This window comes from Struthio camelus, chromosome 3 (assembly GCF_040807025.1).
Source record: "Struthio camelus isolate bStrCam1 chromosome 3, bStrCam1.hap1, whole genome shotgun sequence".
Classification (NCBI taxonomy): domain Eukaryota; kingdom Metazoa; phylum Chordata; class Aves; order Struthioniformes; family Struthionidae; genus Struthio; species Struthio camelus.
The window spans coordinates 58881684-58908425 of record NC_090944.1 but is presented as its reverse complement, the minus strand read 5'-3'; the positions used below and the strand labels follow the sequence as shown (position 1 = coordinate 58908425).

General features: G+C 41.9%; 1 protein-coding gene across 4 annotated transcripts in view; it reads left to right on the top strand.

Moving 5' to 3' along the window:
* The window catches only part of PDSS2 (decaprenyl diphosphate synthase subunit 2), a 124453-nt gene extending 107788 nt beyond the window's left edge, over positions 1–16665 (top strand). For 3 of the 4 annotated variants that reach the window (XM_068937957.1, XM_068937956.1, XM_068937959.1), the window contains 3 exons: positions 4315–4350; positions 14367–14500; positions 15403–16665. In XM_068937957.1, the coding sequence (XP_068794058.1) occupies positions 4315–4350; positions 14367–14500; positions 15403–15598 (366 nt within the window). In that variant the 3' untranslated portion in view covers positions 15599–16665. Of the gene's footprint in view, positions 1–4314; positions 4351–14366 lie in introns of all 4 variants that reach the window. The other variant, XM_068937958.1, reaches the window with a different exon arrangement.
* Positions 16666–26742: the final 10077 nt, after the last annotated feature.

Sequence of the window (26742 nt, the reverse complement as noted above, 5' to 3'; positions counted from 1 at the left end):
TGTAAATAGATTTGGATGATTGCCGTTGGGGAATAATAATAGTATTACTACAGCACAGTTTATAAAAGCTTTGAAACAATTTCCCATCTGCGGAATCTAGAGGAGGCTGCAGAATTCCAGGAGTGCCGCCTGTCTGCCTCCTGATTCTTATGCCAAAAATGGGCATTACAGAAACAGTGAAGCAGTTCTCACTGAAAGAAAAAAAAAAAAATAGTTGCGTGCACTGTGCAAAAGTATCTACTGACCACTACTGTCGGTAAATACAAAGTGGAACGCGTAGTCAAAAAGCTTTTCTTGGCTTGTGTTGATTTAGAAAAGAAAGTTACCTTTCAGTAACTACAGGCTCTTTGAGATACTGTCTGCGGTCACATTCACTATGTGGCCTACAAAATAGTCCAAGCACTCAAGCCAGAGACTTCCTCATGTTGACAGTACTCGTAAGAGCACGCTCGTAAGCTGCCCTCTTCTGCAATGTTATTCATATGGTATAAATAGATAAAGCATGCAGCATACACTCGGTTTCTGTCAGCTGGAATTTTCTTGGTAGCTGAGTTATGACTAGACATGTGGAAATCGCATTATGAACCTCTAGTTACTGCTAAGTAATTTGGCTTCTGCTTTGAGTTTTTGCCCACATGAACATTCACACAGTGGGTTAAAGGCAGCATTTCCTCATGGCAGCTTGCTCCTCTTGGAGGAAGGTCTTGGAGTTCAAGAAAGCAAAAGGTGGAGAGCCCCGTTGCCCCAGCAGCCTTTGCCGTGGTATACTGGTCAGAAAGTATGTGGCTGGAACTTGGTGCCTGTCCTGCATATTTTACGGGCAGTCTCCAGAGACACCGTCAGGGATGCCTGAACTGTTGTGGAGTGCCCAGTGTTTGTGTGATTGTTTCACCAGAGCTCTCATGTCAGAGGTCCTGGTACTGTCGCTGTTCCCAAGGCAGCCTTTGAACGGAGGCAACTGTGTATGCACCTTTCTCCCGCTGAGATAAAGGCCTTTCAGAAAGGCTCCTTGTCTCTTCGTTTGGAAAGAGCAAAGCACATCGGCTATCCAGGCATAGGAAGTCACATCAACGCTGAATATATGTGTTTTAAAAAGAAAAGCTCCGAAAGACTAGCTTCTGATTTGGATGAAATTCAGAGATTGCCTTGAGAGGAACTTTAGTTGTGTACAGAAGACAGCCTTATCACAGGGGGAAAAAAGATACAGAGATAGATATGTTTTTGTGTGTGTGTGTACACATAAATATATACAAAGTATCAGCCACAAAAGCCTGAGTCTCTCATGTTCTCCTCAATGAGTTCACCACTAACCTTCCCCCCACCTTGTGCTTTTAAAACTAAAGTGAGCATTTGGCCAAGTGTCTTTTTTAAAAGGAATACGGGCTGGGGTAGGTTCCTGAAATAAATAAAAAGAGCTCCTAAACGGTTCCTAGGAAACACTGTAGTAGACAGGCAAGGAAATGCTGAATGCTGTTCTTGAGATAGAGTTGAAATAGATGTGGAATGCAGTCTCGCTGAGCTTTTGCAAAGCCTTATATTCTTAAAACCTCGCAGATAATCCAGGATTGCAGGAAGGAAGATTATAGAGGTCAGAAGACAGAAGAATTTAGCCACTTACGGATACCTCTCACTAGAGAAGAGCCAAAATTCCCCAGCTTCGACAGGCATCTGACATCTAAGCAATGAGGCACAAGGGATCAAAGTCTGAGTGAAGAAACTAAGCAGAATCCTGCAAGAATAGGTCTAGAATCCAACTTAGTCTTCAGCGTTTGAAATAAAATAAAGGAAGTTGGAAACTAGAACTGTTCTCATCTAGGCCAGGGTAATCCACGTGCCTTTTGTCGTATAGTTGTGAGACTTCTCAGAAGAAGCAGGGCTAGAGGAAAAGCGTTTATCAAATGCTTTACCAAGCATTTCTGAAGCGTAGGTTTTAAGAACGCATGTAAGAGGGACCCCCTCGTTTGAGAAAGAGGACTCAATCCTGGAAAATATCAGTCCTGAAAAACGGCTCCAAAAGGATTGTCTTAGGCCGTCCGCTTGTGGCCTGCTTATCTGATGCATTTTGAGTAATTTCCTGGGGGATTCATGGAGCCTTCTTCCTGGCAAGGTGAGTCGGTTTCACGCTACCTCACTTATTACTGAAGAATGTCACAGTAGTGGTCGTCTTCATTACTGGCACATGGCAATCTTTGGGGCTGAGGAGGAAGGCTGAGCTGAGCTGGCCGTTCACCTCTCTCGTATGCTGATAATCAGATGTTTTCCTTGAGGGCTAAGAGACCCGGCATTCTGAGGCTGAGCTCCCCAGCCAGGCAGTGAGGCATCTGCAGTAAGATCTGGGAAGTTATCTAAGTTGGAGAAGAGCGTGTACCTTTTTGCAAGGCAGGCTTAATGCCTTTGAGGAAGTTAAACTAGACACAAAAGTCTGATGTAAAAGGAAAAAATCCATGTGCCTGAAATCGGGGTCAGTAAAAGTCAAAGAACAAACTATGGTGAGGATATAAGAAAGAGAAAAAAACCAAAGGGGTTGATTGTAGTAAAGAAGGCTTAGTAAACGGATTAGTTAAGTCTGTTGCTTGGAGAACTGCAATTGCAGTTTTGCAATTGCAATTCAAATGGTTAAGGGGAACAGAGCAAGAGGAAATACTCTTGCCATTTGTAACGTTCATTGTACGCAAGAGGAGGCATGCTGAGCGCACCTTTTCAGGTATTGCTAAGACTAAAAAGCATCTTCCTCAAACATGTTGGCAATTCTCTCATGCAGTGTGAATCTGCATATAGGCAATCATCTGTTAGAGAATATATTCCTGGTATGTTCTGATACACACTATAAATACTAAATACATTTCAAAGCAGCCATAAGATCCAACCAGTATGAATAAAAGTTGGCAAATCAAGAGATAAGAATACACAAACAAGGAAGTAATTATTGGCAGTGGTTTTGCTACTCCCAAGTGCTGTCAGGCTGTTTTCCTAATAGGCATTCCAGAAAAGCTTTTTTTTTTTTTTTTTTTTTTTTTTTTTAGTTAAGGAGAGTTTTGAAGTGATTTTGCAGATCAGTCTCCTTTCTCCTTCAACAAAATCAATTTTGTTATCTACTGCTTTCCTTCCTGTTCTGCTTGCTTAATTTCTCCTCAGTTCTTTTCTCTATTTTATTCTACCGCCCTTACAAAAGGTAATTTATATTCCAAATCTGTGGAGTCTCAGCAACGTCTCTTCAAAGCTAGGCTTACCACATAGCGTTCCTCTTTGGTGCAGGCCTCAGCTCTTCTGCTTATGGCAGTTGGCCACCTCCTCTTCTCAGATGCTTTCCTGGGACGGCACTTGAAGTGCCTGCAGAGGACATGGTGGTCCTCACCTACATCATTTCAGAAGATGCAAAGATGCATTCAGGAAGAACTGAGGTTCCCTTGTGGAGGCTAGAGGGAAAGAAGTAGTGGTGATTTCTTTTCTTTTCTTTTTTTTTTTTTCCCCCCTTCCCCTACATGCCCAGAAAGGGAACAGCTTCATTTGGACAAGGTGATAATGATACAGCTGGATTTGGCCGTAGGAAAGGGCTTCAAATTGGCTAAGCAGGAATGCTCGGGGTCTGACATTTACTACCACTGGCTGAGAAAGACATAAACATGCTATTTTCTACGTAGCCTAGTGGCAAAACAGAGGAATTTGGACTGTGTACTTTTCTGCATCTGGGCAAGAACAACTTTTAGAAGTATTCATGCTTCTTTCTTAATATGTTAGGCGGTAAAGGTTGCATACAGTTACTGCTTAAGTAAAGGATGACACTGTATACTTAGATGCAATTGTAAACCCAAGGCGTAATTAGCATGTCTAATCTGGGTCTAATAGCTCTGATGTGGTCTTGACATCCTCTTGCAGAGGATTGGCTCTAGACATTTAACTGTGTGCGAATGACTGTAGACAAGGAGTAGTTCTCCTTTAAGAGGTGTCTTGATTTTTCTTAACTCCGTAATCCTGTTATTACTGATCTGAGGTATAGTTTATATTCAAAATCTCATGGGGGAGATTAATGCAAACAGTAAGATTTCCTATAATCAAAACATTTTGAATTGAACAAACTGTTTAACTAGAACTCATAATAAAAATCTTATGTTAGGTGTCTGGAGATCTCATCTGAAACAGAACTATGTTGTACAGGCTGGTAACGCTTTTGGTTGTGTTTTGGATTTTTTCCCATCAGATTTCTAAAGCAAATCAGTTATGTTTAAAATAATAGCTCTCTTAATGGCATTCTTTCTTTCTGTCTCTAGTTTTTAGTAGGTAACTTCTTACATAAAATCTCTCTTTCTCTTTAAGGCACAAGGAAAAGGAAGCATAATGGACTACAAGAAGGTTGGTTAATTACATTTAAATCTGCTTATTATTTTTAATGTTTCCTGTAATGCTTTCATGATTATTTTTGACAGTAGAAAGAAACTTCCGTATTAAAGTCAAATTATAATTTGTGCATGTGAATATGGAGGGAAGGAGAGTGACTTGTGCAATTTCTTGATTTTATTAAAGAGCCGGTAATGGTCAGCTATACCGTAAGTATCAGATAGAGCTGTTTTCTAATCATTTTTGCTGTTGTTCATCCCATTCACCTCCTCAAACTTTTAAGTTTTGAAACCAGGCTTTTGGTTGCTCTTGCTTTCTCTGTTGCTTCAGTCATTTGCAGGTTAGCTCTCCTCAGTGGTCTCCTTGTGTTGATAGAGTACACGGGTACTTTTCTGTCTTTCACATTAGTACCATGCCAGCTATTAAAAAAAAAAAAAACAAAAACAAAAAAACCAATTCTCTTCCTGCCATTTGGCTAATAATTTTTGTTTCTTCCAGTCCCCGTTACAGCTTTTAGCTAAGTCTCCACTGCTTTTGCTGCTGCGACTGCGGGAGGCTGTGGTATAGGTGTACCTGAGCTAACTAGCTCATGCGCTGAAAGCAGCTGAGGCAGCACAGAGCCCTGTGCGAGGTGCGGAGCGGGCTAGAGCCACTCGCTAGCGCTGGGCACGGCTTACCCCCCGAGATGGAGACGGACGATGTGAGGTTGTGTCCCCTCGTCTCTCACTGAGCAGGAGGCCGAGTTGTGCAAGAGCTTAACTACATCATGAGGGTCCAGTTAATTATCTCCAGCATCGATGGGAGAATAATATATAAATTATTGAGCACATGCATGGTTCAGAGTTTCCTCTTGAGGTGGAGCCCAAAGAGCTTTCTAGCTGTGATTGCTTCTAGTGTGCAGGCTTAGCACATAGATGCAGGACGGAATACCATTATAACTATTCCCTATTTATCAAAAAAAAAAAAAAAAAAGTAATTTGGATCATTATCAAAAATCTCTCTCTTTCCAGCCTATTTGACCATAAAAAGTCTCACAGACTTAGCTTGCTATTTAAAATCTTTGTCCTTATCGGAGAGCAATATGTGTTTGTTCTCTACGGTGGGGAAAAAATGGTGCGTCTATGGCTTTCTAAATTGCCACTGAGAGCACTGAATTGTCTTTTTCTTCAAATATGTCTCAGCGTGTGAGACGCTTGTGTGAATGCTTAGGCGAGGCTACTTGCTTTTGTGAGTCCAGAACGGATTTTCTCCTTCTTACAGTTGTGATCTGCCCAGTGTTAACTTCAATAGTGAAAAAATAAATAAAATCATCTAAATAAAATTACTGTACTGAATTATATGATTTGTCAGTGCATTCTGATATATTGACTTGAAAATGATTTCAAGCTTTGGATGCTTCAGATGAAATTGAAAAGCTTATAATGTGTCTAGGCAACTCAGGCATTTGCCTTTAAAGGGAAAAGTCTTGTATTTTTTTCAATTTGGAGGCTGCTTAAGAACTGTGAGTTGTACATTTGATGCATGTGATGTTAAAATGGTATCCCTAAGGTCTTTCAGTGGCCAAAAGGCAACTACCTAGACGGTGCGAGTAAATTTAGTGAAGGCTCTGACGTAGATATAGAAGGGAGATACTTTCCATTAATTTAATTGGGTCTGAGACTGTCATGTCAATAAGGTCGCTATTTTCTGCAAAATTTCTGGTACTTTTTTTCTCCCAACATATCAATCTTTTTATCAGAAGGACTTTGATATCACAAAAGGCTTGTTTTAAGGTCACTATTTCTGAATCCATTTTCTCACACTTGTCTCTGAATGTTCCACTCCGGTTTTTTTGCTACACCATCACCCCACATCCAGACAAATTATTGATCATCATCGTGCTATTTGCAAGTCTCTTCCAGAGATAAAAATAAGTAGTTCCAGCTCCGTTTTAGTGTTGTTTCTCGGATAACAAAGGAGAAGGTATCTATATATGGCAGAGGAAAACTCATGCATGTCATTGAAAGAGATGGCAACTTTCCCATTGCTCTCATTTGTAGGTCTGATCTTGGCAAAAAATCTATGATTTTTTTTCTTTAATTGCAAAGCTTTTATGCGTTTTAGTTCTACCTTGCTGCGCAAGATAAGCTGTGCAATTCTAAAACAACAAACTGTGATTCTCAATTGAATTATTTACTCTTTCATAATATTCCTTAAAAACCTCCACTGAAATCAAGGCCTCAGTGGTGGAAGGCTGTGTACAGACTTGTCAAGTGAGGGTTTCTGCCTGGAGAAACCTGGGCTAAATAGGTGAATGGAAAAGACTGAAGACATAACTAGTCACAGAAATGAGTAACCTGGGAACGATTCTTGTGCCTTCTGGCTGAGTCTGTAGAAGAGTCATAAGATAACACTTAAGTAAGTGAAGTCCTATGTTTTGTAACTGGTTAGTATATTACAGAAAGGATTTGTTATTTTTCTTAATGCAGTGTTTGAAAAAGATAAATTAAGTCAGGTGAAAGAAAACTTAGGAAAACCTTTTTTTTTTTTTTTTTTTTTTTTTTTTTAAGTGTAACCCTGTCCATTTGCTCTGCTGTCTGTTGCAGAGTCCTTTTATCCAAACTGGCATGGGAAGCGTGGTGTCAGCAGTGCTGTGGTATACTTTGAATTTACTGATTTGTACAGAAGACTGTGCGCATAACATAGGGAGCAGATTTTGTACTGTATTGGAAGTAATGGGAGTCAAAAAGTGGTAGATCCAGCCACTCATGCATGGCATGGCACTGGTGTCCCGGCTTCACATGTGGTAGGAAGGAACTGTAGAATAAAAATGGGAAAGGTAACATTTGGAAACAAGGAGATTTCACTTTGGTACCGTACTGTGCAGCTAATAAATAACAGTAACGCAGTGCCATCCACTTGCGTTGTCAAGAGCCCCATAGCTCACAGGTAGCTATCAGAGCTAATGCATTCCTCCCACTACAGTGCTGTCTGCAGACCAGTTTTACAGTCCCACAGCACAAATTACAGTAGTTCCCCAGTTCTGTTTAATTACATGCCAGAATCATCATGAGGTGTGTCATGGGACTACGGGACGTTCTCTTTACTCGCTTGTTCCTAGCATGCAATGAAGAGGAAAAATAGGATTTTTGTTTGCAGAAAATGTTCATGACCAACAGTAATTTTGCATTGAAGTTGTCTTGCTTGTTTTGGAGTGGACACTGCTATTAATTCTTTTTGTTAGTATGTATGTGGAAAAAAAAAAAAAAAACAGAAAAGGAAAAAAAAAAAAGCCTCCTCAGTGGATACAACTATTTCAGATCTGTTAGTAATATTGCAAAGGCAGCCAAGCAGCCAACACCATCAGAAGAAGCCGTTCTCTCCTTTGTTGGAATTAACCATATCTCCAGATAGATGAGCTTCTTATTAAATGAAGGATGTTGTTATGCTGCTAATTCTGAATAGCTTTTTTTTTTTTAATCTTTCTCCTTTTTAAATCAGACCTTGGCTAAATTGTAAAGAAAGATAAGACAGTTACCTGAATTATCAAGGGGTACATCAAACCCAGAAATCACTTGCATCTTTGTTTTTAATCAGTGGGTATTTTCCATGGCTTCTTTGCGATGATCCAGCACAACTTGTTTCATTAAAACAAACACTTACCACATATTTTAGCATAAATATGAAGTTAATTGTGTGTGCTTAGGTGTGCTAAGATGGCAATTAATGGCCATTTGCAATACTGTAATTTAAGTAAGTCAAGCTTCTTGGTAAAAAGGCACCTACCTTTGTTCTGCTTTGAGATTTACAAGCTAATAGGCCTGCAAGTTGATTGTCAAAGACCTGGAAAGGTGTAATGAGGAGAAACTGCTATCCTTTCTAAAACATATAGGGTCTGTACAATCGATCAGGTCTTCAGATGACTTAATTTTTAACACAGGTTAGCAAAGTGCATAACAGCTGGTGTAATATTAACTGCATGACAGCTGGAGTAGCAGTGTTCCCTGCATGTGAACTGTTTCTTTACTATTGGGTATGACTCTTTCCAGATGGGGTCTTTTCCTAGGGAGGGCTGTTTTGAGTTTGAAGGAAAAAGTTAATTTATCTGCAGACAAGCAAGAAAAATCTATCTTATTTGCAGATGTACAGTTATACTAATGCAAGCTTCTGCAGGGTGTTATGCCCTTTACAGCTGTATTTCTTTACCTCTCATATAGAAAAAGTATCTACAGAAAATACTGGATAAATATGTTCACTACCCCAATTTCAAGTTGCGTATCATTCTGCGTATATCCAGCAAAGATAAAGATAAAGCTTTGGGCAATAGTGTTTTATGACATTATGAAGTGATGCGCTTAAAATAAATACATGATTGTCCAGCCCCCCTTTTGAGGAGGAAGACCATAACCCTGTGGCCAGCCCCAAGAAAAGACTGAAAATATGAGAGCGAATGCTGACACGTTCCAAGGTGCTTGAAAAACAAAGGGAAAAGAAAAAGTTGATCTGCTAGCTGTGAAACAAGTCGGTGCCTTTTCAAGGTAACACTTCAGCGCTCTTTTAAATCGTCAGTGCTTACTGAGCATGATGTTCCCACAAAAGAGAAAACAAATTTAGAAAAGCTGGGGTAGAACATTGTAAACACTTAATGCATTAGTCAGGCGCTCGACCACAGATCAATTTAAATTTTGTCTTTTGGGATTTTTTTTTATTTCAGTTAGTACTGATCGTTTCAGAAGTTTAGAATATTTAAGCTTATTTCAAGATCATGATTTCTGAAGATTTCCATAAATAAGAAATATAACTATTTAGGGTCATTCTTCTAAAACAAAAAATACAAGTTTTTTCTGAACTTGCTTCGTGTCACTTAAAAAATAATCCTAAGTTTGACCATGGGGAAAACAAACAACAATTTTGGTGTTCTTATTCTCCCTGTGTACATAAAGTCTAGTACAGTACACATATTTACCACATGCTCAAGGGTTCCCCCCCCCCCATAGAATTCATTGTTCTTTATACATAGAGCTATCTAAAAGGAAATGTCTCTCCTTTGGCTAGAAAATAAGGTAGAAATACATCAGCAGAGAATATCTGGAATCTATTGTCTTTGTGCTTGCACACCTGCAGTTCTTTTGTCTTCATTGATTTTTCAGTCTGCAAAATCTAGCAGTCCCTAGATTTTTTTTCCTTTGAGTTCCTGCTCCCCTCAGACAAGCCATTCTGTCCAGCAGGAATCCAGAACAGTTGGTCTGGAAGGCAAATACTTACTATCTGTGTTACGGATGACAATATTTCTCTTTTGCCTTTTTGAAATACAAAGACAGGCAAACATAGCACTTTGAACTTTACTTACAGAGTCATGCCTTACTTTAAGTTGAAAGGGACCTTTTGGGGATGTCTGGTCCAACCTTGGCCCAAAGCAGAGCCAGTTTGGATTAGATTGCTCAGGGCCTTGTCCGGTTGAATTTTGACTGTCTGCAAGGACAGAGATTTCACAGCCTCCCTGGGCAACCTGCTCCAGGGCTTGACCCCCTTCTTGCTGAAAAAATTTCCTTGTGTCTGATCAGCATTTCCCATGCTGCCTATGCCTGTTGCCTCTCATCCTACCTGCATGCATCTCTTTTGAAAAGAGTCTCGTTCTGACTTCTCTGCACCCTCCCATTTGGTGGTTGGGGCGGCAATAACATCTTCCCTGAGCCTTCTCTTTCTAAGGCTGGAAAAAAGGCAATTCTTGGCCTTTCTTTGTATGCTGTGTGCTCCAGCCCCCTAATCTTGGTGGCCTTCTGCTGCACTCGCTGCCATATGGCAATGACTTTCTAGTACAGGGAAGCCCAAAACTGGACGCTCTGCTCCAAATGTGGTTTCACAGGTGCCAACCAGGGGGGAGTAATTGCTTCCCTTGACCTGCTGGCTATCCTTGCTAACAGTATGTGGTTGATCGTCTTTGCTGCAAGGGCAGACTGCTTCAAGAAAAAAATGGGCTACGGGGGAAGGGGATAGCTCAAATACCAGAAAAAAGGAAGTAGACCTCTTGGCCTGTACCTTATTGATTCGAATCTAGCTGAATCTTATCAAATCTGGTTAGCGGTAACCTCTGTTGGATGACTGTTTAGTACTATACATAAAATGAGCAGTCAGTTTGAGATTTCCTCCTCACACACCGTTTCATTACATTCATTATTTATGACGAGTCAGCAGAATATGAAAGCTGTGCAGATCCTATCGAGGTTGTTATCCTAAATGCAGAATATCCCTTACTTGTTAATATTAGTTAATATGCCCAAATGCGTTTTAAAAAAAAAAAAGAAAGAAAGAAAGAAAGAAAAAGGAAAGTGACTGCTACAAAGTAGGAGCAAGAATGTTAATTTATTGCCATTTTATGTAAGGTATGACCTAGATAACGTATTTTCCTTGTATCACTCATGTATGTTCCACTCCAGGAAATAACTTAGTTTTAAAGTCTTGCTAGCTCATAAGCAGTGAGACGGAAGACACAAACATACTGGTTTGATTTTTCAGTAGGCTTAGGAGTGTCAATGGCTTGTTACCATTTATTTGCAGGACATATCTAGGTTGTGTGGGTGCAGAGGGGAATGCTGGAACTAGCCTTAAATTTGGTGCCCTAACAAAGGTATTGGAAGGAGTTTCTTTCCCCTCCTCATCACTTGCTGGTGTGAGATGGCTGAAGCAGGAGCTGATGTGGAAGTGACGAGAAGGGAAGACAGACGGTGGAGAAACAGAGCCCAGTCTCACGCTCCTCAGCAGTTTGTCCTCCTGTGTGTATGCAAAGCATTCAGCATGGGAAACCCTCAGCGCTTCCCTAGTTTCCATATCTTTCTGTTCTTTCATTCCTTCTGAAACTCCTGATCAGAGCCACCACCGCCCCTTCCAGCCATTGCCTAGGAAATGAGAAGAAATGAAAATAGGTGAATTGCGGGTCAAACGGGTGAGGCTGAACTCACTGCAGGATGGAAGAGCAGGCTGAATGGAGTAAGACTTGATGTTCTCTGCTCTCGCTGTCCAGCCATCTTTTTCCCAGCTCATTAATATTTTTTTTTGTTGCTGTTGCTTTTTCCTTAGATTCAAGGAAGAACCTTCAGGCATGAAAATTTGGGGTTCTGAGCTTCATGTGTCCTAGGCAAAACTGTCAAGCCTGGACAACATCTGAATATATTGAGGGAAAATAGAAGATGCTGAGTAAAAGCAGTGTTGGTATGCTGGGGGGCAATCGCTTCCCATCTGAGTCTTATCTTGGCTATGCTATTGCAAGACTGTCCTCTAAGCTGAATTTAAATAATGAGATCCCCTCTGTGATCTCTCAGATTTTTGGTACCTTTAGGAGGAACAGCACCGGTGGTCTGAACAAGAGCTAAAAAGATAAAATGCAGTATTCCAGTATATCGAGTAGTTCAGCTGGAGAAAGTGTTTCTAAGCAATGTGTAATTTGTCTTGTATTCTGTTTAAATTATTGAACGCCACTTTGAAGAAGGTTGTGCTTTAATGATGGGTGAAACGTTTGGTGTGCAAAATGACGCCATATAAGTCAGGGCTAAAAGGCTAGATTTTTTTTTTTATGTAGAAGAAATTAATGAAGGAACATCATATAAGTGTATAGAGTAACAAACAGAAGCAGTCCATTTTCCTCTTCTATTTATCTTCTTCAAATTTCAGCTGCTTCTGTCCAAATGCAATTGAAAAATAATGCATCTAAACTGGACAAGTGGATTCCCCATGCCTCCATCTCCCCCCCACACACACACCTTTTACAACCCTGGCAGTGCTAGAAGTGGCATGGTTAGTCCCGACTGGCTTGCCTCAGTGTACACTCGTTTGACCTGACCAGCTGATTTTGCAGATAGAATATGGAACAGGTCAATTTTTAAGGACTGCAAGTTGTTCGTGACCTAAGATGACCTCTAACTAAAAAGTTGAGGAAGGAGCGTGCCTTATGAGCAGGTTATGGTGTTTTTCATGTTGAGGTTCCTTGCACTTTGCTTGGAAACATTCAGCAGTGCTTAAGTTTGATTTTCGTATAGCGATTCCTCTGCGAATACTTTTAAACGAGCTTTGCAATTGCTTTGGCTTCGAGGCACTTGTCTGTGTCGAAGTGCTGCCACACGGCAAGTTTGTCAATGGAGCGTGTCCTTGCATTAGTTTCTGAGTTCTCCTCCTTTCCGGATCTTGATGTACTCTTCGTACATATATGCAACCACGTGCACTTAAGCTAAGCTTCTCTGATCTTTGACCGGTCTCGAGATTTTTTTACAGGCCATTTTCTTTTTGTTTACATCTCAGTAGATACTTACATGAATATTACCACCAGGCATGCTGAATCTTGTTAATGACTTTCAGTGAATCAGCACAGTTCACTTCAAGATGTGTGGGTTCTACAATTTCACAACATCTTGACTCAAGGAGGAAGGGAAAAAAGACACCTTTTCATGCTGCTAGCATACCTCATCTCACCTATCTTCTTCACCTTTGGAGTACAGCTGTGCTTACATGGCTGATTCCCATTCGTCAGAAGATGTGTTGAATTAACTATGCAATGCATTTATGCCTCGGGATAAATTCTTTTCCAAAGCATAGCGCAGGAAGATTCCTACTGAAGTGGAGAATAAAATTTTTATGAATTGAGACTTGAACACTCAAGTACTGTAGTATGCTTTCAACTAATTTCATCTTTAAATACAGGTAATGAATCCACTTCAGCTTGTATTCAGATAAGAAACGTCAATCATTCTGTATAAATAGTGGAATCTGTGTGAAATGGATGACTTCTACAATTCGATTGTGGCTCAGATATTTTTGACATGATTTAAACTAGATAGTTAAGGTTATATTGATGTACTTGTAAATGAATTGGGACAAGTTGTGCTGTGTATTGCAGGAAAACACAATTTAAACACTCTATAGTTACTTACTGTAGATATCTGTGTTCAAAAAAAGCCCGTATTTTAAAAGCTGGCACGGTGATGAAACCCAAGTATGAAAGCCAGGTAGGACACGTTAAAGATCATGAAATGCTCTCAGGCTTTAGGCGTGATCAAATCCCCAAGGTAGACCTGGCCTTGGTTCCCAGGCTTAGCATGTGGTGTTGGACCAGTTGCTCTGGGGACACCTGTATTTTCGGGCAGACAAGAGATTACTGTGTTTCATGAGAGTATCCTGAGGCTGTTCCAGCGTAAAAACAAATAAATAAATACGATTACTCTTTGGAGCTTCGACTAAATTGAGGTATTGGAAAAAACGCACGTTTTGTTTGGCATGTTAGTTTATTCATATTGCTTCATAGGAAATTTAACCTCTTATTTACCCAAGTTTTTAATGTGCTAAGTCTTTCCAGTAACTTGCCATGAAATGTCTGTTATTCCATGGAAATATTTTCTTTCTCATATGATGTATCACTGAACCATTCCCCAATTCCCCGTCCTTACTGCAAGATGGAGTTTGCAGGGAGGTAGCTGAGCAGGATAAAGTTTTAACAGGTTCCATTTTACTGACAAAATTTGCTTTTGTCCACTGTAACAAATGTAATGACGCGGTATATGAATAGAAAAAAATCAGGCGGTACATGAATAGAAATCTATATTATAGGAAGACAGAGTTGAATGCATGTTAATGGGTGTTTAGAAAATCTAGTTGTTGACTGCAGAAAGCAAGAAAGCGAGCGAGCGAGCGGTTGGGGTGCCAGGTCTGTGTTCTGCCCAAAAGCTCTCAGGTAATGGCTAAGGTGAGAAATGCCCAGATGTTTAGACCCCCCCCCCTTTTTTTCTTTTTCTTTTTTGTCCCTCCTTACGTGGGTCCTGGGGAGGGCCAGCATCTCTCAGGTGCTGCGGTAACGGGTGACGCAGCTTAAATCGGCTGCAGTTCTGTGCCGTCGGGAGCCTAAATAGCCCCGCCACGTGTTGGCGAGTATCCTGAGAGCTTTCTCTGATTGCCCTGATTATCGCCTTTACCTCCGGAAAAGGTAACGCAAGGGTTGTAATCTCAGGAATAATTGCGTGCCCGGTACTGTCACAGCTGATTTTTGTTATCCCTGTGTTTTCCAACAGTTGCAAGACGCAATCAAGGCTGGCAAAGGTGTGACTTCTGCCATTGACCTCTGCCGTTACCATGGAAACCGAGCGCTGGCGGCCCTGGAGAGCTTCCCTCCCTCGGAGGCCAGATCTGCTCTCGCAAACATTGTGTATGCCGTGACCAGATTTCCCTGACGCGCGGTTCGCCGAGGAGCCGTTGTTCACTTGCGGGGATAACCGGCCGCGTGTCGGCCGGGCAAGACACCCCGATTCACTAAAGCGCGTAAAATTCGGTCTCCTGGCTCCCCCTCGCCCCCGCCGCCCCGGGGACGCGCACCTTGTGGAAGCGCTGCAGTCAAAAATTAGGTGGTTGGAGGGGGGTGCGGGGGGGGGGAAGGTCAAGCCGTTTTCACTTGTCATGCCAGAAGCACACTTGAGGCCGCACCGGTAGAAATAATTAATGAGACTCGCTTCTGTGCCCTCAGCAAATGGCCAGGAAATAAGCCCGTATCGATTGGGCGCAGGCAGGGATGGCGCCAGGGCGGAGGCCTGTGGTTTTCCTGCGCGAGCGCACCGAGGGGGCCGGGACGCGCCAGGTGTCCCGGGAAGCGCTCGCAACCCGCCCTGCCGCAGCGGCGCCCGAAAATTAGCGTCCCCCCCCCCCCCCGCCCTTCACCAAGCCGAAGGGCCGCTGGGGGAGTCGGGGCTGGGGGACAGTCCCGTGTCCTGTCACGTCTCCTCATCCCTGCTTTTTGTGTACCCCTGATGTCAAATTGCTCCGTGCCTCGTGCTTTCGGTACTTGAGAAACTCGCTGAGAAAAATGTGTCAAGCATGGTAAGTAGGAGCTTTGAAATATCTAATCAAATATTAATTTGGCTCTGCTAGGAGGGGCGGCTGCCTGGGTTTTTTGTACTGTGTGTGTAAAATGTACTTCGCTCTGGGTCGAAGAAGGAGATTTTTCTTCAGCTCTTTGGAGGGAGGGAATATCCTTCCCTCAGATCGAGCAGCGTGTATCAGCACAGCCTCACACGAAATAATTCCCTAGATCTGTGACACTTGTTTTCGTTTTAGCCAAATAAATGATCCTTTGAAAGGCTTGACCATCAGCCTTTGGCGGCGAGGACCGAGGCCTGTTCTTCTGTGGGCGCAGCCTTCCACCGCTCGGGATAAAACGCATAATCCTGGAGAAGTTGTTAACCGTAGCGTGTTGAATTTTAAGGCCCAATTACAGAGAGCGCATGAGGTGTATGAGCAGCCTGCAATTTGACACTGTCTCTGTTTTGCTCATAGGAGATGATTTTTGTGGTTTGCACGCGGGCAATCGGAGCCCATCGTTGACAAGACGGCTGAGTTTACATAAATGATCTAGATTGAGACTCAGCTACCTTTCTTCCTTCTGTGGTGTAATTACAGCCCAATCTGGAGACAGCTAGCACAGCAAACAGATTTCATTACAGCGTTCACTCAAACACTAAGTGGAGTTATTTCTGTTAAATTCTTTCCTTGCCTCCTCCTCCTCCTCCTCCTCCTCCTCCTCCTCCTCCTCCTCCCCCCGCGACTCCCTCCCCTTAGACCAGCGTGTTGCATTCCACTGAATGCAAAACATAAATAAAAACTGCGTCCTCTAAAAATATACTGTATAATATATACTGTATAATGTACATACCAGCCTTGTGTAATATATGTCTATATTATACAATATATTATATGTATAAGGAGTACACTTGAGGTGCAATCTTTGCATGGGAGCAGGGTCCAGCGCTCAGGTTTCGCTTTGTTTTGGAGAGCGTCTGCAACACCAGACTGCCGCTTGCTTGCACGCTCTTTTCCGTGCCTGCCCCTGGCATATTCTCTCTTCCCGAGAGCCTGGCGCTGCTGCCTGGGTTAGCGCCGTTGCTGCGGTAGGAGGCTGGAGACAGAGAAGCACTGAGAAGCGTGGGTTAGCCCGGAGGCAGCTGCGCTAGCCAAACTTCAGGGAACTTCCCAGGTGAAAACATATGGGGGTTTGGTAAAGTAAATAGCATGCTTGAATGTAAATATCTAAATTCAACCTAAGGCATGTTTTCAGACAGCTTTTTTGGATCTTGTTTTCACACGTTACGTTTACTAGGAGCCTTACCTCGTCTTTATCTTAGATCTACGCTTAAGTGCTTCGTAACGGTTTAGGACTGCAAGAAGCTTGGGTCTGCTGGAGATGTTCTGAGCCATCTCACCTCGGTTATGTGAAAGAAATAGCAAACATTGCAAAACTGTAGCCCTGGTTTATTATTTTCATGAAAGTACAATTTTTCTCTTTGTACTTTTTACTAATAAAGGCAAATCAGCAAAAATAAATAATGGTAATTCTTTGTTTTTATCAGCTGAAAGTTCTGATCTCTCTTTATAGTATTCTTCAACCTGGATCAAAAAAAATTTTTTTTTTCCAAAGGGAATTGTTCCTTACTGATAGTATCAAGTGACTTGATATTTAAGATATTTGCCAGAAATTCCTGAGAAATGAATTTGTCATCTTAGTTCTCCCACATAAAGTATAAACAAAGGATTATACTTCTCTGTCAAACTCCGGGCAAATTAACCACTGCTGGGTGGTAATATACTCCCCACACTGTATACATGTTCTGAGCAGTGGAAGGCTGTTCTGGTTTTGGGTTTTTTTTTTTTTTATGTCCTTGATTCCTTCTCTCCTCCCACCTCTGTAAGGCCTTTGGTCTGAGGAGTGGCTGAGGAAGGAATTCACACCATTAACTTTAGTCATCCAGATGGTGTGGGTTCTTCAAGAAGATGAGGGAGAGTGAGAGCCTGTCCCAGGTGCTCTGAGTTGGCCTGTGGAGGAACCTTCCGCTTTCCTGGACTCCTTGTCTAAGTGCCCAGAGTTGATGCTCTGAATGCTGACATTCCAGAGCCTCTGGTCCAAATCAAGCAAATGTATTATTATCAGTTAACTGAAGCAGTTTAATGTGTAGCAAAGAAAGTTACTGTATGTTTAGCGTAGACACTGTCTAATAAAGAATGAAATAATCATTCATGTGTTTGGATTCCAAAAAAAGAGAACACAACCATCTTCAAGGTCTTCTGCTTTTTTTCATTTGCTAAATGTTGTAATGGCCCAAAACTTTCAGAATATACAGTTTGTTGAATGGTTTTGTTTTTTAGCAAAGCTAAGGACACAAGCCCTTTCCATACCTTGCATTTTGGAGTGGCTTTGGCATGGAAAATCACACCTAATTTTTATGTCTGCTTTTCCCAATTGCTACCAATGCTCCAAACCAAAACACCAACATCTCTCGATGAAAGGTACCTTTCGAAGCTGCTGCTTTGAACTTCTTTACCCAGGTATTGTATTGGTGGACCATTTTAGAGAGGTGCAAAAGACACGACAGGGCCCCCATTTTCTCAGTAAACCAAAGTAAATTCATCTCCTGCAAAAAGGGTTAGAACGGCTGTTCCACAGGTGTGCTGATGGAAGTCAGGTAACTGCTAGACTTGTTTTTCCAGCTCCACAACTGTGATAATACTGCATGAGAAGGCTGCAAAGTTTAATTTTTAATGTTTGGAAAATAATACAAGGCACATAGAAGGATAGAAATGTTGGCTGGAAGGGACAGCTAAAGGTCATCTAGTCAAATCTCCCATTTGCACCGGGACTGTTGCCAGCCCTAAATCAGGTCTTGAAAACCTCCAAGGATGGCAGGCCCCTGGGCTCCCTGCACGGCCTGTCCCAGTGCCGCACCACCTTCCTTCTCAAGGTGTTTTCCTGACCATTGTCAACCTCTCTCGCCACAGCCAAAACGGCCCCAGATCGCTCGGCCTCTCCTAGTGGCTACACGTGCTGGACCCGGATGGCCTGGGCAGCCCTCTGCAGACCTGCTCCGCTTCCACAGCTCCTGTTCTGGGCTGGGAGCCCAAAAGGGGCCACTTCAGGAGCAGCCTTATGGTGCGGTATAGCAGAGAATGACTCACCCGGACCAGCCGGCCATTGCTTCTCCTCGTGTAGCCTAGAATATGGCTCGCCTTATTTTCAATTAAGCGTGCACGGTTGGTTCGCTCGTATGCAACTTGGCATCTGGCTTACTTGACAAAAATTGTTAAAAGATGGAAAAGTTCTTGTTAGCTTGATGAAAACATAAAAAAGCATTCTCTGGAGCAGCTGAGGAATGAATGCCTCTCACCTCCAGCTGGGTTAAAGTGGACAGACCGGACTCCTCAGGGGTACACCTTGCTGTGAAATCGCTCCACTTTTTTCTTTCTTCTGAGCAGACAGTGCTCATATTTTCACAGATGCAAAAGGTGAAGCCAAGCAACTCTGTCATTCTGCAAATTTATCAAGGAAGTGAGTGGCTTCTGGGTCAGATCACTAGCTGTCACTGCTCTCTCTCATCAGCTAGTATCATCTCACAGAGAAGTGAGGCATCAGCCTTGTTTTATTCTTTGTAGCCTTCAAGGTACTTTAACTGTGCAATGTCTAATAAAAAATAAAGAGCTAAAACTTTTCAGTCCCTCAAAGCAGTTCAAAGGAAAGAATATTTCCAGTTCTGAAAGTCACATGGTCTGACAGTCTGCACTAAACTCTCATGTTTTCCTTTCCTAAATCAATCTCTAAGATACCATTAATAAAGTCATCAGCATTCACGTGTTTCTCGTTTGGAGTAAACCTGTTTTTCTAAACTTACAAGAAAATAATCACGAGGCTAAAATTTTGACATCACGTTGGCAAGCGCCTTTAAAATAACCAACAAGGCAGAGCACAGCATTTGCTGCAAGTTGGGAAACGGAGAAGAGGGTGGCAAAAGACTTGGCCATCAATAGACCAGGGCTTCATGTGATCACCTTTGTCCATATCTGCAGGCACTCACAACTGTGTATGACTCTGCCCACGCTTCCCTCCCGTCGCTTCCAAATTCGCTCTCGCCTGCCCAAGCCACAGGAATGCTCGGGCTCCCCCGTGTGTAGAAGATCCGTCCTCCGAAATGCTTGAAGCTGACTTTTATTCCTTCCCCCGTTTCAAAATGCTTTTCGTCAGCGCTCAGCTCTTGAGGAAAGGGGAGCCTTCTCTCCAAAGCAGAAACAGCAACACCACGCCTTGCTTACTAAATTCTGAAGCAGTAGTATAAAGTAGGGGAGCGCTGGCTTCGCGTGATAAAATTGTTAGTCTGCCTGCAGTAGAAGAGAAGGATTATATCTCATGAAATTGTTTCTTTTAGCTAATAGCGACAGACAGACGGTAATAATTAAAAGTTTTTCTGATTTACCTGTTTTTAAGGACTTTTTTTTTTTTTTAAATTCAATTTGAGGGCGATTAATTTGATCATCTAATTTTTTTTTTTAGGACAACTGCAATTTTGCAACAATGGTATTATAACCAGTCTTGCTTAAACAATCCCTTCTTTACCCAGTTCTACTTTGCCTTCCTCCCCCTTCCCCCAAATAATCAAGGACTTAATAGTGCTAAAAATCAGTAGAACGGGTGTCAAAATTTTAGTTTAAAAAATTTACATTAAAATGAGTATTTTTACTTGCCTCGCATGCACTATCTTAAAGCAAGACTTTTTTATGCCTTTGATGTTTACAGCAAATGATTTGCATCAACTGCAATATTTAAATTTTAACAGTTATTAAATGTAAAATTATAGAAATGAAATGTTAGGTAGAAGTAATTAGGAAAAATCTAAAACGATTACGGATAGATTAGATTAGATAACTTTTTTCCCCCAGAAAAACATAAACACTCATTTTAAAGGGCTTTACTCTCTGGATATGAGGGTGAGGCTATATGTGATTGGCTTCTCCGAAGCAGAGCATGATTAGGAAATGAAGCATTTTTCCCTCTTGGCTAGTTTTGATGAAAGCTCTCCAACTTGCACATTGTGTTTGAACATTTCTTCATTCATAGCATGTGCCCATCACAAACTGTTTTGTGTTTGCAGCATTTCAGCTGTACTATTTATAACTTAGTTGGACAATGCTAACTAGAGGCAGTAAAAGGTGTGTGTTTCATATGCAAATCACTAGCAATAATTTTGTACAATTACACTTAGTTGCTTGCATCATTATGTTCAGCACCGACAAAAAATGGGTTTGGCAGGAGAACAGTACAGAAAAAATGTCTTTCTTAGCGAGACTTCCCTTTAATAAGGCAATTTTTGGTTGTTTTTGTCAGCTTATGGAAGTTAACGTATTAGCATTTTATATCGGTGTACAAAAATTAGGAATATCCCTACCTCTGCTCACGTGCTGTATCTTCACAAGTTGTAGATGGCTTGAATATGTACATATGCTATGATAAGATACCTTATCTTTGCAGGGAGATAAGCAGGGTTTTAAAATCTAGTATTTCTTGAAGACCGCTGCTACTGAAAATGATTACATTACTATGATTTCGAGTATTTTTAAATACACTTTTTATGAAGAGTAATTGTTTTCTATCACAGTCTATTGTAGTAATCACCATTAAGCAGGTGCTTTTTTCTGCCTTTGTTGTAAACTCATGTTTCCCCAGGCTATAATTTTTAGAAAAATCAGTCCAGATATTAAATTTTCCATTTCAAAGCTAAATTTGTTTTCTGTTGGATAAAATATATTCGCTCCTCTCAAACTCCTTACTGTAGTTTGGCTTAAAGTATCTAGCTCCTTCTTAGCGCAAAGTCAGAGGGAAGGGTTCGTGTCCCCCCACAGAGTAAGAACAGCTTTCCAGTAGTAGTAGCGAGGGTGAAGAAAGAAAAGGGAAAATCACTAGCTACTTCTAAGACAGCAACCTGTATGTGAAAGGAATTTAATAACATGATGTCTGTGATAGAAGCTGTTTGGACTCAAAAAAGCTAGAAAGACTATTTCAGGTTCTGAAACAAGAGGCTTCCTGACATAAAGGCTTCCACAGCCTGAATGCTGCTACTTCTATTTAAAAAACAAAAGTCTTTATTAGGGGGGAAAAAAAAAGAAAAAGAGTTTTCTACCTTGCTTACCAACATCAGTTTATTTTCATATTGTTGCAGATACTTGAACTTAGATATCTTTATGAGGTATGAAACAATGCAACAGTGGTAAAATATTTTTTCTCTCTATGGTGGGCACGATATGGGACAGTGTTCACGTCCACAAGGAAGTGTTGTGCACTGTTTGCACTTCACTGGGAGACATCTTTGCAAGAAAGGACTTTTCAGGCTATAGTTGCCTATTTTGTATGTAACACAGAGCTTTGAAAAGCAGACCTTTATGGGATAAATGTTGGGTCATTCACAGTTAGTTATAGTGTAGATAATACAATGACTGTGCGCTAAGTGAGCATTACTTCTTTTTTTTAATGCAAAGCTCTGAGATAGCATACAATGGCACAGATCTTGGCTGAACTAACATATAGTAAAGAGAACTCCAGATTTCATTGCCAAGAGATTAAGAGCGGCTTATGTTTCCAAGACTGAAATTGCTCAGATCTGTCAGTTTTTAACAGTTATGGATGCAACTGATGTATAAGTGAACTGCTGTGGCAGAGAAGGAGATTTGAGATCGCTCACTAGGTCACTTACTCCATTCTCAAAGCTCCTTTATAGTTCTATTCTACTCCATCTTCCATTGCAACTTTGATCTGATTTTTATTTTAAGCTTTTATATCAAGTTCTCTTTCCTCTAGTGCTGAACTCTTACAAATCTGCTGTCTTGCCAGTAAGCTCTGGTGGTACTTCAGGCTAGAAAAGCTATTTTTTAATATAATGAATGTTCAAATCTCATCAAAACTTTTTTTTTTCTGTGAGCTAAACTCTAAGCGCAAGATTTGCAACCTACAAACACTTGGAGATGAAGTGGCTTGTTTTTCAAACCCAAAGATGCCTTATCCGTTCTCTATTTCGATATTCTTCATGCAGCAAGCAAGACAATTAAGATATTTCTTGCCTCTCTTTGTGAAGTCTAGCTAAAGAGCAATTCTGAAAAGTTTCCAACAGCAGCTATCATTGTACCGAAGAACAAGACGTGGTGTTGTTATAAAATAAAAAAAACAGAGTATCATACAACAATTTTGCTTCTGAGAAAAAAAAAAAAACTGCAGTTATATTAACTGGCCCTCTAAACAACTTGTCTCCCAACCAGTGTAACATGTTGCTGGCAGAACCCTCCAACGCTGCTTGCAGCCGCAGGAAGTTACAGAAAATAAATGAAGCTCAGGTGTCTGCCACTGTTCTCTTCAGCCAGGGTTATAGCAATGTATGGATATTGCCCGCAGTGTGTTACTTGTTCAGTATTGCTGCCTTTGGGCCAACAAAGGTTCTAAATAGTACTGTGCAATGTGTCCATACGTGTCCTTTCCATCCGACTTGTAATGAAAAGTATTTAAGGTATGCGGACTGGGTTATCATGTGATACAGGGTTGCCTTATTTGCCATAAAATATTTCGAATTTATATAAACTTTCCGTTACAGAACACACTTTTTACTGCTGATCAGATGTGAGTTAATTAGATTAATTTTTTTGTTTATGGTGTCTTTCAGATTTTCTGAAAGTCCTAAAAATCACGCTGGTTTAAATTTCAAAACCTGTGTACTTTCTTTTTTGACAAACCTGTTCAATCTCTTTGAAGCTTATTTATATCAAATATATGCCTAAATAATTTCTGATGAAATCCGAGCTGCCTAATTTAGGTACCTGCCCGATTTTGGTCAGTGCCTGACTCCCAGCTTGTCACATGGAGTTAGTGGGAAGACTTCAGCAGGACACCTGCTGTGGGGAGCCAGCCTACCTGGCTTGCCTCTAGAGGGCAATCCAGTCCATTTAAATTAGGTGCTTGTCCCTCCCCAGCGCTGGCACTGGGAGCCAGCAGTAGACGTTAGCCTCCGTCCCCTAGGCAAGGCCAGTGGCAAAGCACTCCTCCAGCCTCAGCTTTCAAACCGTGATCACATAAAGAAGATTGTACCCGTATTTCAGAAGATTGCTGCTGGGCTGCCACGCAGGAGGGGACGCCCACCTGCACCCATTGCACACACAGTGTGCGGCCAGCAAGGCAGGAATCATCAAGACATCCCACAAGCAGGCAGAAGAAAGCCTGGTTATCAGTGAGGCTTGTCCCTAAAGGACATGGGACTTGTTTTCCCATGAGGGTCCTAATATAAAATGCCCATAAGTTGCAAGGAACTGGGTCTGGACGCAAGGGCGTCCTAACCGCTACGATGCTTCTTGGCTTTCCTTCCAGACACCATGACTCTTGCATCTGGTGTCGGGTGCAAGGTGGCCTGGTTTCAAGATGTGTGGTGGAGAATGGTGAAAGATGTTATACTGGTAGCATAGCAATGTTTTTTACGGAATCAAACTGCCAGAATGAGTTGGTGCTGATAGTGCTTTCGATGTCCGTGTTGGTGTGTCACATGCTCCGCCTCTGCCTACTGAGTGAGCGCTGCAGGGTATTGCAAGAATCTAGAAGAAAGAAGGCCAGCTGAAAGTTTTAGGTTGGATTCTTGCTTATGCCAAATGCATGTGGCACTGGAAGCAGAGAGGCCTCTACCTTTAGACTCATTCTCCCGGTCCATGTTGTCGTGCCGTGCCATAACCCTCAGCGTCCTGCACTGGTGTGGCTTCCAGCTGGGGGCCCACTGCAGCAGGGAGCGTGGAGGAGCTCCCTGCCAGCTCTGCGGTTCCTCGGCACCGCGAGGGGACTCCCTGCCTGACTGCATCCTTTGAACTAACACAGAGAGGGTATTCTGCAGGGCGGGAGGGGGAGGAGGCAGCCTGGCACCTTACGGTTTCTACAGGTAAACTTTTAAGGAACCATCATAGTCCACCCTTATTAAACTCCAACTGCAAATGGTGCTTTCAGCTTGCAAGCAGCTCTGAACACAGTTTTGCCAGTGTCGATGGCTGCAAATCTATAGTTTCGGTTTGGTCAAGTGAGAAATGGCCCATTGTTTGCACTCAAGAGCAATCATGATTTTCTTCCTGAAGAGTTTTCTTGTTGAAGCACCAGAGCCTTCCCTCCCCCTTCCCTCCCTGGTGACCTGGAATTTTCCAGAGATTGCGGTAGGGTCACAGAGTGGCTTTTGAGCCAAAGGCACGAAGGGAAAAAATGAACACTTGAATAAATGACTTGTGTAGCACAGGTTCAAATAGTGAAAAAATTGGGACTTGTCTGGCTAGGAAGCCAATCTAAGCTTGCTACCTGCATTGCCTGGAGACAACTTGGCTTGCTCCCTTTTCAGTGAATGTTGTTATTGCAACAATATGCTCATGCTTCTTTATGCTTAGCTGAGGCCCTTCAGGTCACCTCCTGGGCTTGGGTCCCTAGTAGCTAGACTGCCTCAGGCCAGCGCTATAGAGCAGAACCGAGGTGGAGTTCAAACTGGCAAGTATTTTCTCAAGGGCTCTGAAACTGAGTTTGGGATTCCACCGTCTTGCTCTTGCCTTATGGTCGCCTTTGCTTAATCCCACTCAGTAAAGCATTCAAGTAAAATCCAGCTGAGATATAGCACTACTTAACAGCTGGGCCAGGTGTTAAGCCATTATACCCTGTACTCCTTCAATTAGCTTTACAATAAAGGGAGAGGGATCATCATACTATAAACTTAAGTCTTTTTTATAGTGCTAACAGGCTCAGAAAAGTTATCTGGAAGTGCTCTTTATCTCTAAAGGCTGAATGAATTGCTAACTGCAGAGCGCTTGTCTTGTTAATAAAATGCATCCTTCATTCAAGTGATTCATCAGAGTAGTTATAGTGCGGGTAGTTCCTGCTTTTAAAAGCGCCTTTAAACAGTTGTCTATAATTAAAAAAAAAGAGCAGTTAAGGTTAAGATCAACAAACTATTATCTGTTAGGATTATTCATGGAATATGACCCTGTAAATATGCCAGCAGCCCTAAATTCCAAATTTAGAAGAGCCGCGTAACTGGAAGAATGAAATTACAGAGAACTGTTTCTAAAGGAAGCACTGAAAATCTGAAATGGTGGCTTTTTTTTTAAGACCCACTGTTTATGTTGTTCAAGTCTGAGGAAATAGGAAATATCTAGGAAAGAGTTATTTATGGGGCATTTGATTTTGTTTCCCATGGTGTTATTTCTCAATTGTTTGACTTGCATGTTTTTGTATTTGCTTTTCCTAAAAAAAGAAAAGGTAGGTTTATTATAGCGAAATGCAGTTTCAGTAGGTAACAGACATTAAAGATTCATCTGTTGAATCCACAGCAATGCTCAAAGCCGAGGTGTTCTACTTACACGTTTGGTTGTTGCTAAATTGCTTCTACTACTTGTCATTTCCGTTTAACAGTCCCTTATGCTGAAATTCTGTGAGTTCCATCACCCTTCATGGCAGGATCCATCCTTATCTATTTATTTTTAATAACGTAACACCTTTGGACTTATTCCTTTCACTCTGGAAAAATTGAAACTTCATTACAATGTAATTAGAAAGGGAATTTCCTGTGCATGTGTTTTTATTAAAAGGCAAGAGGCATCTATTTAATCGGAATAGCAGCGCCAGCTGAGTTCATTGTACAAATAAAACATTTCACAAAAAGTTGTCGAGTTTGATACGTTGCTAATTTCAGGGTCATTAAATATAGTTAAAGCGTACAATTGCCATAACAGGCCAAAGCTTACAATATTGGACTTCCCTGTCCCATATTTTCTTTTCTTTTTTTTTTTTAAATCTTTGGGAAATGTTTTTCTACAAGCTTTTAGTAGCAAGAGCAAGTAAGAACTGCCAAACTAATGTAATGCCTGTGTCAAACTCAGAAAAAAAAAAAAAGATAAGATCTACAAGGATACTTAATTAAAAAAGAATGTGATCTCTGTTTTATAAATCATTGCAGCCATCAGCCCCACAAATGTGAAGCAAGAAAAAATTCTCTCGTGAAAGTGATGAAGGAAAGAACATAAAATCCTCAAGCCTGGAAGTGAATTAAACAGAGCCTACTGAATTTCTGTTTTTACAAGTACAGGCTGCAGCCTAAAACAGCACCAAATGCCAGCTTTCCTTACCTGGCAATAAGAAACACGAAAGAAGGCTTTCGCATTGCATAAAGGCAGGCAGTGTGCGGAGCAGCACCACTTCCAACCATGCCGCGAGCCTGCCACGGTGTGTCCAGAAGCGCCAGCTCATCAGAAAAATCGCCTTCTGGGTCAAGTCAGCGAGCGCGCGCGTACGGCGAACAAGTGTCATAACTAATGAGCGATTCTTCACACTTTCATCACGCGCTGCCCAAATAACGACATGAGGGATTCCTGGCAGGCGTTACGACATGGGGATTTATTTGAAGGCTTTACAGCCAGCTCCCAGCGCCAGGCCCGGTACGGCCCCTCCGAAAGGCCGCGGCCAGCGAGGGCCGGGACTCCGGGAGCCGCAGGGGCGGCCGCTCTGCCCGCGCCGGCACACACGGCGCCCGTGGGGACTCGCGGCAGGACCCGCGTGGGGCGGCGGGCGGCCGTTTCCCTCAGGTCTCC